The 16,101-nt window shown below is 37.4% G+C and overlaps 1 protein-coding gene across 4 annotated transcripts in view; it reads left to right on the top strand.

The window, feature by feature from the left end:
• The first annotated feature begins 8,201 nt into the window (after positions 1-8,201).
• zyg11l (zyg-11 family member, cell cycle regulator, like) overlaps positions 8,202-16,101 on the top strand; it is a 28,007-nt gene continuing 20,107 nt past the window's right edge. The window contains exons 1-3 of one of the 4 annotated variants that reach the window (XM_082173992.1): positions 8,202-8,678; positions 9,867-10,032; positions 15,038-15,810. In XM_082173992.1, coding sequence (XP_082030118.1) covers positions 8,676-8,678; positions 9,867-10,032; positions 15,038-15,810 — 942 coding nt within the window. In that variant the 5' untranslated portion in view covers positions 8,202-8,675. The remainder of the gene's footprint in view (positions 8,679-9,866; positions 10,033-15,037; positions 15,811-16,101) is intronic. The other 3 variants (XM_082173990.1, XM_082173989.1, XM_082173991.1) reach the window with 3 other exon arrangements.

The raw sequence follows: 16,101 nt of genomic DNA, 5'->3' as shown, positions 1-16,101 counted from the left end.
CTCAGTAACTGGGATTTTCACGCACAACCATTTCTAGGGTTTACAAAGAATGGTGTGAAAAGGGAAAAACATCCAGTATGCGGCAGTCCTGTGGGCGAAAATGCCTTGTTGATGCTAGAGGTCAGAGGAGAATGGCCCGACTGATTCAAGCTGATAGAAGAGCAACTTTGACTGAAATAACCACTCGTTACAACCGAGGTATGCAGCACAGCATTTGTGAAGCCACAACACGCACAACCTTGAGGCGGATGGGCTACAACAGCAGAAGACCCCACCGGGTACCACTCATCTCCACTACAAATAGGAAAAAGAGGCTACAATTTGCACAAGCTCACCAAAATTGGACAGTTGAAGACTGGAAAAATGTTGCCTGGTCTGATGAGTCTCGATTTCTGTTGAAACATTCAGATGGTAGAGTCAGAATTTGGCGTGAACAGAATGAGAACATGGATCCATCATGCCTTGTTACCACTGTGCAGGCTGGTGGTGGTGGTGTAATGGTGTGGGGGATGTTTTCATGGCACACTTTAGGCCCCTTAGTGCCAATTGGGCATCGTTTAAATGCCACGGCCTACCTGAGCATTGTTTCTGACCATGTCCATCCCTTTATGACCACCATGTACCCATTCTCTGATGGCTACTTCCAGCAGGATAATGCACCATGTCACAAAGCTCGAATCATTTCAAATTGGTTTCTTGAACATGACAATGAGTTCACTGTACTAAAATGGCCCCCACAGTCACCAGATCTCAACCCAATAGAGCATCTTTGGGATGTGGTGGAACGGGAGCTTCGTGCCCTGGATGTGCATCCCACAAATCTCCATCAACTGCAAGATGCTATGCTATCAATATGGGCCAACATTTCTAAAGAATGCTTTCAGCACTTTGTTGAATCAATGCCATGTAGAATTAAGGCAGTTCTGAAGGCGAAAGGGGGTCAAACACAGTATTAGTATGGTGTTCCTAATAATCCTTTAGGTGAGTGTATATAGATATATATACATACATATGATTACATTTACACCACTTAACTTAGGGATTGATATCAGGATGTGAAGAGACTTTCAACTAGCATAACAACAACAACAAAAAATCTGGAACAAATCACCTACCCTGCCTTTAATTGCGTTCAATATTTTACTGTGATACAGATTAAAAAATATCAATTGCAAAAATTAACATGTTTTTTGAAATCATTTATGTGTATCAGTTATGTGATTTAAATCATAAAAAACACAGTCTATAATATTCACTTTTCGTCTGAATCACTGCATAGTGTTATGCATTTTAATATCAATTTACATAAAGTTTTAATATGTAGAACAGATAAGCAAGGTCTGCCAAGACACTGCCATAGGCCTATGAGGTACTGCTTCAGATATAGATATTATAGATCTGATTTGACTGGAAATGCCTCACAACTTGCCAGTTTTCTGTTCTTTATAGCTTTTTGCAAGTGTTACAACAATGACAATAATAATATATACAAATAATAGATCAAATTTGTTCATTTCGAGATCTGTGTCTATTCTGTATGGAATAGTCTCTGGGCAGAAATGCATAATTGGCATCTCTATCATTCAGACCAAACCAATATTGTTTAAACCGCTTGTTTTAATTTACAGTTAATTCATCACAAACAAAAGTTGACCCGCTCTATAGAGTCAAGTAAACACATTTTGTTATGTTTGGAATGTGATTGCTCATAAACTCCCATTTTCAATAATGTGGCAATTCATGGCAATAAACATCTTTACATATTGAGATGTCAGAATAGAACTGTTGTTTATATAATATTTGCTGTATACTGGTGTTCTGTACACTAACAACACCATTTTCAAACACTTCACTGAGTCAATAAACATTTCCTTTCCATTTCATTTCCTTTTCAAATCGTCAGATCTCTTGGTGTCTAATACAAACAATCCACTTAAAGGTATAGCGGAGGATCTTTCCAAATTTTAGATAAGACCCGCCCTCTCCACTTTTTGAAAAGTTTGATTGATTCACCAGAATGATTGACAATTAGGAGGACCAATAGTTTAGACTACCCACCAGGAAGTAAAACATCCTCCGCTATACCTTTAAAATAGAACAAAATATCATTTACTTGTGGCCAGATCACATTGAACTTTTCCACAAGAGATACAGTGTCTATTTCTGGTCATTTATGTTAGGAAAAACTATGCCAAGATCAGGATGTGCGTATACAGAGCCATGGCCATTGTGTTTCCGGCATCACAACTTCATTCCGTCTCTGTTAGCAAACAAAGATTAGAGAATATGAATCATTTATTACGTGCTATGGCTTCCACTGCATTTGGTTGGTTTTAAGAGCAAAACGAGTTAAACTGTGCTAAGTATAGTTTTCTCTTGCTGTGGTTCAATGTTGATTTTTAATGATTTATGTTTTCTGTGCTGTAATAGTTTTCACCGAAACAATATTTTGAATTTGTTTTACATGTTTCAGCTGTTTCATTAAAGTGCCCCTATTATGCTATATTCTAAAGGCTCATAATTTTGTTTTGGAGGTCTCCTACAATAGCTTTACATGAATCCATAATTCTGCATCATCACCTCTTTTCTCAGTGTCTGAAACAGTTCGATAAAAGTTCGATAAAAGATTCAGTTTCTCTAAATCCCTCCTTTCTGCCAGCCTGCTCTGATTGGTCAGATGGCCCAGTCTGTTATGATTGGTCGACCGTTTACAACACCGTCAAAAACAAAAGGACTTTTGCCATATCTGAATTTCAGCTCTTCCTCAGTGCTTTATACACAGTGATACGAACAGTAATGATGCCGTCCGTTTTTACATATAAATTCCAGCGCGAGTCCTCATCCTTTGGAAATGCATCAAAGTTGATTTACAGCGCTGAAAACAGCGTCTTCTTGACATGCCGGCAACTCAAACCAAACTCTTCCAGTCTCAGCTACAAATACAGTGTTTGAGAGTCAAAGTTGTTCGAGGGCAGCCAGTGAAGACCATAGACTGGACTTAAGCAAATTTGTTACATTGTTACGTAGGTTTGTGACAGGAAGTGAGACTGGAAATCCTGACGACTCATTTCGGCAGTTCAGAATCGATTCTTTCTTTTAGGAGACAAAAACTTTATTTATTGTGCACTTTAATCTTTAAAACTTTAGACAATTTACATTCACAAACAGCTTTATTACACACTGCATGAAAGGTAATATTCGAAGAAGCATAATAGGGACACTTTCATTATTTATTTTGTGTTTCATAATTGTTTCACTTGTGTGAATTTTACTGCAAAGTCACTAAAAAGCACGTAATAAATTTTCATCATAAATCACTGTCAATAAACAACAGGTTTTCAATGTGACAACCCCAGTCAGTGGGATTGTCTCCACTATTTTCGGACAATGTTCTGAGCTGATTAAAATCATGTAATCATTCTTACGCTTTTTTTATTTGTTTGTTTCTTGCAAAACTTTCCTTTTTTCTGGTTCTTAGCAATTTAAAACTTATTTCTCTGGAATGTAATTTCTCTGTTCAGAGGAAGCAATTTATTACTAACAAAAAAAAAGAAAGGGCTGTAGATCAAACATAATCAAAACCAACTCTCCAAGCTTTTTATGATCGAGCACAACTGCAGTAAATCTATAATCTTACTATAACTGTTTATTAATGATACGTTTGATCTGGGTTTGAGATTTTGTTTGAGTTGAGTTCTTGTTTGGTTTTGCACTGTTTTCAGTTCAGGTTCCAGTGTTAGGTTTACACGACAACGATGTAAAAACGGAAAAGTTTGCGTTTTTCGAGTTCAGACAACAACGTTGTTAAAACAATCCCCGTTCACACGGATCCTAAAAACGCTTTAAGTGATCACACCAAAACAAAAGATAACAACTTTTATTACATTTCATAATAAACTCAGACAAGTTCAGTACCGACTCCTTTTCCGTCAGTTTATTTTTGTGAATTTAAATGTGTACAAAGGATTGTGGGTGATTTAAGGCTGCAAAGGATACACTCGATGCATTCTTTAAAACAGGTCGAAAGAAGCAGGCGAAACGAAGGCGGCCTTCCAAGGATCCTTCAAACTGAGACGGCCTTCAGCGACGTTTGATGACGTGACCGCCGAGATATGCAGCCTTCCGTTTGAGAAACACATAGACAGTATATAGTCTGCGTACAGACAGGAGGTGGAGCAGCTGGCTCTTTGGTGCAGTTATAACAACCTGGAGCTGAACACGCTCAAAACAGTGGAGATGATCGTGGACTTCAGGAGAAACCCCCCTGCACTCCCTTCACTCACCATCATGGACAGCACTGTGACTGCAGTAGAGTCATTCAGGTTCCTGGGCACCACCATCTCTCAGGATCTGAAGTGGGACACTCACATAGACTCTATTGTGAAGAAAGCCCAACAGAGACTGTACTTCCTGCGTCAGCTGAGGAAATTCAACCTGCCACAGGAGCTGCTCGTACAGTTCTACTCAGCTGTCATCCAGTCCATCCTCTGCACTTCCATCACCGTCTGGTTCGGCTCTGCTACCAAAACCGACCTCCGTAGACTACAGCGGATAGTTCGGACTGCTGAGCGAATCACTGGCACTACCCTTCCCACACTCAAAGTACTGCACTCATCCAGAGTGAGTAAAAGGGCTCGCAAAATCACTCTGGACCCGTCACACCCAGCACACTCTCTGTTTGAACTGTTACCGTCTGGTCGACGCTACAGAGCACCGAGCACAAAAACAACCAGACACAGGAAAAGTTTCTTTCCCCAGGCCATCTACCTCATGAACACTTAAATGTTCCCCTACTGTGGAACAAACATGTGCAATACTTCCCTCAGACATTTCATTATAGCACCTTATAACTTTATATATATTTATAATTTATAATCTTTTTATTTTATTTTTTCTATTTTTTTTATTTTATTTTTTATTTATACCTGTTACTTGTCACTTGTCTTGTCACTTTGTATTGTATGTGTACTGGAAGCTACTGTCACCAAGACAAATTCCTCGTATGCGCAAGCATACTTGGCAATAAAGCTCTTTCTGATTCTGATTCTGATTCTGATAAACGGAGAAACACCCATTGACGTTTACACAGAGACAATAATGGTATTATATATATATTTTTTTTTTACTTGCACTTTGAACCCTGTTTTCAAAAATGTGCTCCTTCGGGGGCTGTTTACACTACATCATTTTCAACTAAAAACGTAAAACTTTTTATGCGTTTTGGCCGTTCAATTACACTACAACGGCGTTTTGGTTGCCTGAAAACTTTTGAGAATGGGTTTCAAAGTGCAAGTTTTTGAAAACGGTCTCATTTTTAAACAACAAAAACGTGAATCTCTGAAGACGATGAGGTCTTGCACATGCGTATTACGTGTTCAGTCTATAGTGTTTCATCGCCATCTAATGGCCTGGCAGCAGAATACAGCGTTTATAGTCGTTTTCACGGATTAGTGTACATGGGGATAATTTTGTATGTACGCGAAAAACTCAAAGGAAAAACCTCTCTGTTTTAAGCATATTGTCATGTAAACGTACCCTTAGTTCATGTTTTCTTTGTCCCTGTTCATTAGTTGCCATGGTTTTTTATATTACACCTGTGTCTTGTTATCTCGTTTAGTGAAATCCCTATAGTGTTTCCCTGTGTATTTATAGCCCTCAGTTTCAGTTGTTCTATGTCTTGATCATCCATATTTGCTGGTTGTTCTGTTCACGTTTTGAGAAGTTCTGAAGATACCTGAGTGTTTTTTTGATTTTAAGAAATACCATGAGTTTGCTCACTGCTTCAGAGAGGTTGTTTTGGCCAAGCACATCACAAGGCTCTGTCACAAACTCAGTTAACAGATGACATGGTTTAAATTGAGTTATTTTACAGGATCCTAGGAGAGTTGCCAGTACTCTGCGATTTTTGAAAAACTTTTTAATTAGTGAAGTTCCACAATGATGTTTGGACTTTTGGTTTATTTACTAATTGATATGGAACGACACTGATAATAGGGCATAAAATATGCTGCTTAGTTTACCTGTGCAAATTGAGATAGGCTGCAGTTATTATGCTGAACAAATTAGCATCGATTGTCACATAACGTGGTAGCAAGCACACGAAGACGAGGAGAAACAGGATCTTTTAATAACAAAAACTCGAGAAACATAACACACTATGACATAGACGAGAACAGATGAAGAATGAGGGAGAACACAGGGTATAAATGCAAGGGCAAACAAAGGAACTTAATCAGGTAATTAACTGGACACAGGTGAAGGAAATGACTAATTACACTGACTGGGGAAAACTAGGTCACAGGAACTGAACCAAAAACACAATGAAGGGGGAAACACAAAACATATGTTACATCGATATTCAATATCAATATTGATTTTTCAGTATTTCCTTAAAATGCCAGCAATTTTAACTTTTTAGCAAATATACAGAACTGAGATATGACGTTTTTTTAACATCTGTTCCAAGAGCAAGCTGCATTCTGAGATGGGATGTGCGTCTGTAGTGTGGTTGATAAAGTAATGTCTCACAGGTTATAGTCTTCAAATGAGAACAAGTTATTCCAATACAAGTAGAGGTCCTCTGTTAGGAAAGCATGTGACTTGCTCTCTACTCACTGATATTGCTCAAGGATCCTAAACACAATGTTGGGCGTCTTATACACTTTATTTTGGCAGCATTGCTGTTTTTAAAACACTTTTGGAATCACTGTTTGATTAGTAACTTTTTTGTGGTTTGTGATGTAAGTGGAATAAATGGTCCATCATTGAATACACTTACTCAAAAGTGAGGGGACCAATTGAGAATCAAGTTTGTGAAGTTTACCATTTATTTCATTCCTCAAATCATAGTTTTGGGACTGATGCTGAGCCAGCAAAGGAAATAACTCTGATAATTAAAAATACACTATACGCAACTCAGTCTGACACAAGTGCATAAGAGAAGAAGATGCAAACAAAGCTCCAGAATTGTATAAACATTCCATTCCAAGTCTATACAGAAACACTGGGACAGAATGTGATGACCTGAAAACATACAACAGCTTAAATTATGCATTTATATCTACATTTCCTGATACGGATACATACTTGAGAGTTTACACTACAATGAAATGTGTGTGTGTGTGTGTGTGTGTGTGTGTGTGTGTGTGTGTGTGTGTGTGTGTGTGTGTGTGTGTGTGTGTGTGTGTGTGTGTTATTGTTTCTTCCGTAAATTCATAATGAATGAATGTAGGACATCCAGGAAGCTTTAAAATATTATTATTTTAATATATTTTTTTATGACAGTGGAGACCCTAGTGAAAAAAGTATACTTTATTGTATTTGAAATATATTCCCTTTTTCAGTAGTAGCCTACTTTTTTTTTACTGTCTTTAAATATATTAAAAGTATATTAGCATCATGCTTTTACCTATTTTCACAATACAACTTTTAACACACTTTAAAATAATTATACGTTATTATCTTTTAGAAAAATCTATTTTAGAAAAATATACTTGAAGTGAAAATTCTGTTTATTTTTTAAAAGTGCATTTATTTGCACTTTACTTAAAAAATATATTTTAGGTATATTTTTAACTGTGTGCTGAAAATGATCATTGTAGCAATGCATTGAAAGTATACTTTCCAAATATATTATAGTATACAATATTGTGCAATATAGTATGTAATATTTGTTTATTAATGTGCATTTGTTATTGAAGACAAAGTGTGCAATTAGTAGTATTTTGAATAAGTATTACTGTAATACTTAGTAATACCTCAGTAATACAAAGGTATTACTGAGCATATATTTTTTACTCAAATATAATACACTTATGGTAGCCTATATTGCTTGTATGTTTCGAAAACACTCGTAATGAATTTGTAATGTACTTGTGTAACACAAATAAAGCATGGAATTAGTCCTTACACAGGCATATAGTATACTAAGTATACAATTTACACACAAAAGTACACTAAATACACTTAAAGTTATGCTTTACTACAATTTAATTACAACTAAAACATACTTAGTACAAAATTTGTTGTTCCAAAATAGCACACTTCAAGTATACTGCTAATTAGTCTAGCTGCAAGTATACTTAGCATATTTTTTCATTTTTCCACCAGGGCGATTAATTCCTTTTTAAAATGTACCTTTTGTTCTGTAGTTTTCTAACAGTGTTGTAACAAGAGTATTTTGTAGGAATTATTATATGGTACAATTTGGTAATGTAGCCTATTAGCAAAAAATATTTTTTTTAAAGTTCCAAGCGACCACATTGCGGTTGTCCTGCTGTGCTGTTTTGGCGACGTTTAACAAGCAACCAATCAAAAGTCTGTGCTAAGGGCGTCTGTCACTGAAGACACGCCCACCACAATAATCAGATGTCACCGAAGACACGCCCACCACGAGTGATCAGCTCAGCTGTCAAGATTACTTCACGTTGCTCGTTAGTTTTTAATGACAAACAAACTGAAAGCGACCGTTGAGCTGTATGAAACACGCAACTGTACGCAAACTGGACCAACAGTAGCTAGCATTACTGTGTTCCTCTTCCTAGTGGAGTTTCTCTTTAAGAGCTCGACGTTAGCTGCAGTAATAAGATTAATCCTGTAAAGAGAGAAATCTAGGCCCATATGGCATGCATTAGACAAGCTAACTGAACATTGGCACCTGTTGCAGCACATCTATAATGGTGAGTTACTCTATTTCCTGCTCACTAACAAACTAACGTTACATGTGTGAAAGAGATAAAGTGATTCAAAGATTTACTTTGCGCAAGTTTGATCTCTGAACTACAAAAACAACAACAAAATCGTTTACGTTCAAGAGCCATACATGTGTTATCTCTGTATTATTATTTCCGTAGGAGAAAGGGAATTTTGCGTGCATTTATTTCGTGTAATCTTTGAGTTTCTTTTTACAGCGTTTTATATTTTTGTAAACTATACACAGTTAAAAAAAATCAACAACTTAAAAGTGCCAAATACCTTAATCATATCTGCAGATAGTTAGTTGACATACCATGGCATGAATTTGATAACATACATGTAATTTTATAATTTGACTGTACATCAAAGAACACATCAAATTATCTATATACATTTTGTTGTGGATATTGTAAAATTCAGTTGAAATAACAGACAACGCAGAATCCCAGTAAAAGAGATTAATCTGAAAGGTACATTTATTATATGATTATATTATATTATTATGTACAGGTATTTATAGACATATTTGTAACTGCCCATAAATCAATCAAAGCCATGTCTTACCAACATTGTAAATTTAAATAGAATGATTTCACTCAGTTAGATAGGCTAGGTTTTAATGAATAGCAAAGATATCTGAAATGTACATCTAACTCATGAAATTATTGAGTAATAACCCCATGAATTACAGTGAGCATAAATTAAAAAAAATAATAATTACAGAATTAACAACATGCCACTCTGGACCCTCTGTGCCTAATCTTACCACAAAGGTCTAATTTTCACTTCAAAAGAAAAAGTACTAAAGTAGTAGCCTGTTTTTTACTCAACAAATCTAAAAGCATTTACAAATAGACACACAAACACTTGTATTCAACATAATTCAGTTTCACAGATAATTTTTTAATAGTCACAAAATTTGATTAGATTGTGTTCATCTTGGTTTATAAACACATTTAAATGTATTTGTTTAACACTGTAATGGTTTGAATACAATTTCCTCAAAAGTAGACATGACAAATGTTTCTAAATTTGCGTTACATAATGAAATATTTCACTGTTGGTTTTATATGATTCATTTAAACTCATATATAACCATTTCTAAACTAAAGGCAATCATCAGTATAATTCATTGGTCACAATATGAAAAAAATATAATATTTTTGTTTCAGGATGACGAGAGTCCCTCGTCCCTGACTGACATTAGTTTGGCCTGGCTGTGTCACAACGTGGAAGTGCTTTGTGTTGAACAAGAGAATGGATCACTGCAGCTCCGCCACTGTCCTTTATTTCCTCAAGAGTTGGCTGATCAGCTGCTGTACACGATGGCTCAGGAGGGTAGCTAGAAATTCAATATTTTTCCAGAAATCTCAATATTCTATTATATTTTATTTGATGATATTCGTGATATATATATTATAGTGAAAAAGGTAGGTTTTAATAAAGACACTGACCACTTGCTGCTTTTTTTCAAACACAAAAGGAACATTTAATATTCAAATGTACTTAAAGGTGCAGTAAGCGATTTCTGAGAAATGCTGTTGATATTTTAAATCAACTAGGAATGCTAACGATTAATCGATGATCGATTTAATCTTATAAACGAATCAAAACTTATCGATTAAGCATGGTCGTGCTGCTCAACCGCGAAACACTTAAAGCAGACACGAGGAAAAATGAAGCGAGCGCGCCGGAGTTGTTTGGGACCATTTTTCTTTAAGGCTAGAGTTACACCTTAATGACTGCATGTTTGCTTGTGGATTCGCAGCCTTGTTGTTTTGTGCAAATGTAAGTTGTAATATTGTGTTTATTTTGTGTAGGCCTATCACATTGTTTATCCTTTTGATCTTTCATTCGCAAAAACCTTTCATTGAAGTAAAAGAATTGAAAGTGCGGGGGAAATCTCATTATGAAATAAATGCTTTTCTCCAAAACACGTTGGCCATAATTATTGGCACACTTTTATTACATGCTTTTTGCAATCTCCTTTTGCCAAGATAACAGCTCTGAGTCTTCTCCTATAATGCCTGATGAGTTTGGACCATTCCTCCATACAGAATCTCCAGATCCTTCAGATTCCCAGATCCATGCTGGTGCTTCTCTTGAGTTCAGCCCACTCATTTTCTATAGGGTTCAGGCCAGGGGACTGAGATGGTCATGGCAGATGCTTGGTTTTGTGCTCAGAGACTCATTTTTGTGTTGATTTTGAGTTTGTTTTGGACCGTTGTCCTGATGGAAGATCCAACGGCCCATTATAAGATTTCTAGCAGAAGCCGGCAGGTTTAGATTTTTTTTTTAATCTGTTGGTATTTGCTAGAATCCAGAATGCTGCACATCAGAACTATATTCTGTGGTTTTACTCATTGTGATGGATGATTAAGGGAATTTGGCCTTTGTGTTTCCTCATATTTAAAGTCAGGTGAAACAAGAAGTCATAGCTGGACAATTTCATGTTCCTAGTCACCCTGGTGTGCTAAAAAAAAGGTAAATATTAATGATGGGAATATACTTCAGAGATATTTTACTCGTAAAAAAATCTAGGGGTGCCAATAATTGTGACCAACGTGTTTTGGAGAAAAACATTTGTGATTTCCCCCCCACTTTCAATTCTTTTACTTCAATGAAAAGTTAGATTTTTGCAAATTTTTGAATGAAAGATCAAAAGGATAAACAATGCAGATTTATTTTTTACAGCCATTTTTGATCATATTTACCAGTGGTGCCAATAATTCTGACCACAACTGTTTATCTGATTGATCTCATATAGGATTCATTTGGTTGAGAATTAAAGGTGCTCTAAGCGATGTCACGCGTTTTTTAGGCCAACATTTTTTTTTGTCACACACAGCAAACATCCCCTCACTATCCGCTAGCTGCCTGTCCCCTGAACACGCTGTAAAAAAAAAACACAAACGGAAAGAAAAACAAACTGGCCCAGCCTGGACCACGAAACATAACAAACAGTGTTCATGCCAATAACCGACAAGAATGATTTGGGTGTGGGGGTTGGGGGGTTAGTGCGCGTGCACATGAAGGGGGGTGTGTGGGGAGTGGAGGAGAGGGAAGTTAGCTAGAGGAGAGATGTCCTAGACAACGACTAACGTTAATTTTATATTCTTGAGAATTTTGATATGGCCGACACTCGACCAAAGAGACGACGTTCCGATGAACAAATAACACAGAATAGGGAAAAGGAGATGGAAAGCAAAGTCCCGAATTTACATCAGAAAAGCGTTCAAAAGGTGGCGAGAACTCCGCCGGCAGAAGGGCTTCCAATCCGACATTCAGGTGACTCTGTTTTTGCTGGACAGGTGGGTAAATCCAGTTTTTTTTTTTTCTAAATGGTTCATGACTGTTTCAGGAAGAGGGGGGAGGGGACGGGATGAGGAGGAGGGAGGGTCGAGCTAGCCTCCCTTTTGTTTGACAATACTTTTGAACGTCAACAAGAAGTGACGTCACCCAACATCGCTTAGAGCACCTTTAACGCGGTAGTAAAACATGCCGGTGATCATCTTCAGCATCAGCACATGCAGCTCAAACAGCAATGCATGACTAATAATGATTGTAATTGAGACTGTCATATTACATAACATAATAAAGAGAACACTATTGTAATAAAACGTTGGTAATAATAGGGATGCAAATGATCGATTAATTCATTAATCATTAGTTGATTGACCTAGTTGATAAGCAGCTATTTTCCTGAGAATGTAAATTTCTCACGGTATCAATAGTGTCTTTAACATAAACATATACTGAATAAAAATGCATGTTGTATTGCTCAATTGATGTTTTATTGTAACAGTTGGGATACGGTACATTTATGTAGTTTAACAAAATAAATTATGCACAGAAAATTTAAATACATAAAAAAATAATTGTGCACTGGCTCACATTTTAAAATACATTTTAAATAAAAATCTATATGGGTAGGCTTAGCCTACACTATATTAAGCCTACATATAATAATCTATCTGACTCACCATCAGTGGTGCTAACTGGCATCATATCTTTTTCGATCATGCCGCAAATCCTCTGAGTAATGCCCTCCGCTTTCCTGTGGTCACATACTCGCCTTCCCACCACAGCAGCGACTGTAGGTTGTGAAGGCGACAGACTTCCTCCCTGCAACACGGTTGCATGCAAGTTATGATGAAGGTGGTATCTTAGTGAACTCGTAGAGCTGTTGTACTTAATCGTAGTACCGCAGAGTTTACATTGGGCGTCTTTGTCGTCATTAATTAATTTGAAATGCTCCCACACTTCACTCCGTTTTGACCGCCTCATGTTTGGTTTCTTTTTTGCCGCCTCAAGTTTGTGTCGGGTCTCTCGCCGCCCGCGAGAATGTCGTGTCACGTTCGCAATGTTCAATTAGCCGACAATTAATTTAATTTAATCGAGTAAATTAACCGTTTACATCCCTAGTTGGTAATTAGAAGGGAGACCGCGTCCACAACATGAGTCACACATTGGATACAGGTGTTAGTGCTACTCGGTCCGATCCACTTTCAACAGTGTTTCTCAGGAATTGCTTACTGTACCTTTAAAGGTTCCAAATAAAAAATATGAAAATTATACAAAAAGTGCAATCATCCTGCTAAAAGATGTGGTTGTTGCAACAACAATAGTTCTTTAGAGAAAAAAAGAAACCCATTACATAGAACAGGTGGCGGATCTATTAGTTTGTATTATAATTGCATTATATTTCCTAGACTTAGATATTAGATGGATGGATAGATAGATAGTTTTACATAGACATATACATATTCAACAGTATTATTGATCTGCCTGCATTGACACCATTATATAAGAACTGAACTGAGCTGGATGATGACATCACGGTTTTGTTAAAGGTGACTTGACTTGACTAGATACCGGTAGATATTTCCTAGCACAGATCGATTTTTATTTACAGTATCAGATCCCCCCCCTTCTGTTGCCAAGGTTATCACATTTTCTGATTCAATCCCACATTTAAATATAGTTGTTAATGAAGAAACTTTGCTGTGTGTAGATATAGCATGGAAAATGAAACTTTTATTCACATTGTGAATGGGTTATAAACAGAAAGCGAGCAAAGAGCACTCCGTTTACAATCACTGAAGCTGTCAATCACTTTTTTTTATGGAATATTGCAGTATTAATTATAAAATATTTATCCGTGCACATAATTATTTTAAAATTCATGTGCCCTCGTATATTTTTTAAGGCCCGTTAACACCAAGGGCGATAACTATAATGATAACAATAAAAATATAGTTCAAAAATCATTCTAAATATAAAGGAATAGCAGAGTTCACACCACAACTATAACAATAACAGCACAGAGAAGCAATAATGTTGAAATAACTTCCAGAACAATTTTTTTTCCCAGCTGAAGAATTATACAATGACAGCCAATCAGAATCCATGCTGCTTTAAGACGACGAACTGCAGCACAGAATAAACAGATGGTGTGGACGCTAATATAGTAATCGTTATAGTTATCGTTCGTGGTGTGAATGGGCCATAAATCAAAATAACTTCCCCTTCCTCTCACAGAAACATCTTTTCTATTTCCTGATGACGTGTTTATCGGTCACTCACATGAGATCACAGAAACCACAAGGATCCAATCAATAATAATGGACAAAATCAAGTCCCGCCCTGCATTTTTACCTTGTTCCAGATCCCATTGTGGTGACAAATCAGGTCCTCCCTCGAAAGCGGGTCTCTGTTTGGACCCCAAGCTATCCCTTTGGCTCAAATGACTTTTAATAGGTACTCTCGTTAGCGCCTGATTACGATTCCTACAAAGTCATGTTATGATAAATGCTTTTTGAACTGTTATAGTGATAATTTATGTCTGTATTAGTTAGCTTACATGCTAGCATAGCATACAGATACCCAATTAGCCTGACAGCTTAGTTTATACACGCATTTTAACTTAGCCTACATGTATTCACAATCATCTTTAATATAATTACGTGTAATTATGTTTTGAATTAAGTGTTAAATGCCTAAATATTTCAGTTATAAAAAGAATTTAATGATGTTCAATTATTCACTTAATAGATTATTATTTAAGCTGCACATCTCTTCTGGGCACCTTGACTGTAATGCAACTTTTTTTCTATTGCACTTTTATAAATTGGACCAATTATATATTATTTTATTTCCTTTATCTCATTGTGTGTGTGTAGTCCGAGCCAGTGTTGTTTGTTTTGTGTTTTAATTTGAAAAATCCTTTTAATAATAATAAACAGTTTATCAAGTGAAAGAAATTGTTCAATTTGTTCAACTATAACCCTTTGCTGTATTTTCTGTTGCATGATGTTGTGATCTGTTTTCCTGCTCCACTCAGGGGTCCTCAATGATAGAACCGTAGGCATTTTCCAGAACCTGGATCACCTGCGTTTGCGGCGAGCGCACATCCAGTCCTCGCACCTCTCCGCCGAGGCCTTCAGACTGGCTCTCTGCCCTCACAAGCTTCAAGAACTGAATGCTTCACATATACACAGTGACCTCACAATCTCAGATATTCTCCACAGCATTACCTCCAGCAAAGTGTGCAGACAGGGCCTTCAGACACTGCTGATGAATGGCTTGCGTCTGTATGGGGAAGCAGGTGAGGATTCCCTGCATGCCTCCTTCAACACGCTCCGGGGCTTAAAGAAGCTCTCTCTGGCCTGGACCGACCTGGAGGACAGAGGTCTGGAGGATATCTGCACAATGCCAATGCTGGAGAGCTTAGATATCTCCGGTACTAACATCACAGATCTAACACCTCTTTTGAACTGTGAGTCTCGGCTGAGGTCTCTAACTATGCACGGGCTTCAGAAGTTAGTGATGCCGACCTCCAGCCTCATCTTTGTGCTCTCCAAGCTCCAGTTGCTGAGGCACCTGGACATCTCTAATGACAAGCTGGTAATGGATGGAGACAACCTGGTGCAGCAACTGCTCGAGTGCCCAGGGATCCTTCCGCATCTTGTGTCCCTGGATGTGTCGGGCTGGAGAGGTGTCAGCGATGCTACCGTCCAAGCCTTTGTAGAGGTGCGGCCTGGGATGAGGTTCATTGGGCTGCTGGCCACGGGTGCTGGGGGCTCTGAGCTGCTGTGTGGAGATGGACATCTGAAGGTAAGAGTCTTTGTTCACACTGGCTATGTTTACATGCACACCTTTTGTTTCAATTGGACTGAATTCATTCCGATTAATGAATCTGAATGTCGTGTTTACATGAACACTAAATAAAGTGATTGGGTTGATGGGTTGATGGGTTGATGTGCGCGTTTTATGTCACAAGCTTCAAATTGGAACACTGCACACTGTGAAATGCACACACTGCACAAATATACCCAAAGTTTCCCACTGTTTGTGCATAACTATTCTACTATATTGGTTTTAAACAGCAGACTTAATATCCATCTC

This window comes from Leuciscus leuciscus, assembly GCF_965113295.1.
Source record: "Leuciscus leuciscus genome assembly, chromosome: 6".
In the NCBI taxonomy this organism is placed as follows: Eukaryota; Metazoa; Chordata; class Actinopteri; order Cypriniformes; family Leuciscidae; genus Leuciscus; species Leuciscus leuciscus.
Note: the sequence above shows the minus strand (reverse complement) of the source record. Positions and strands in the feature narration are given on the sequence as shown.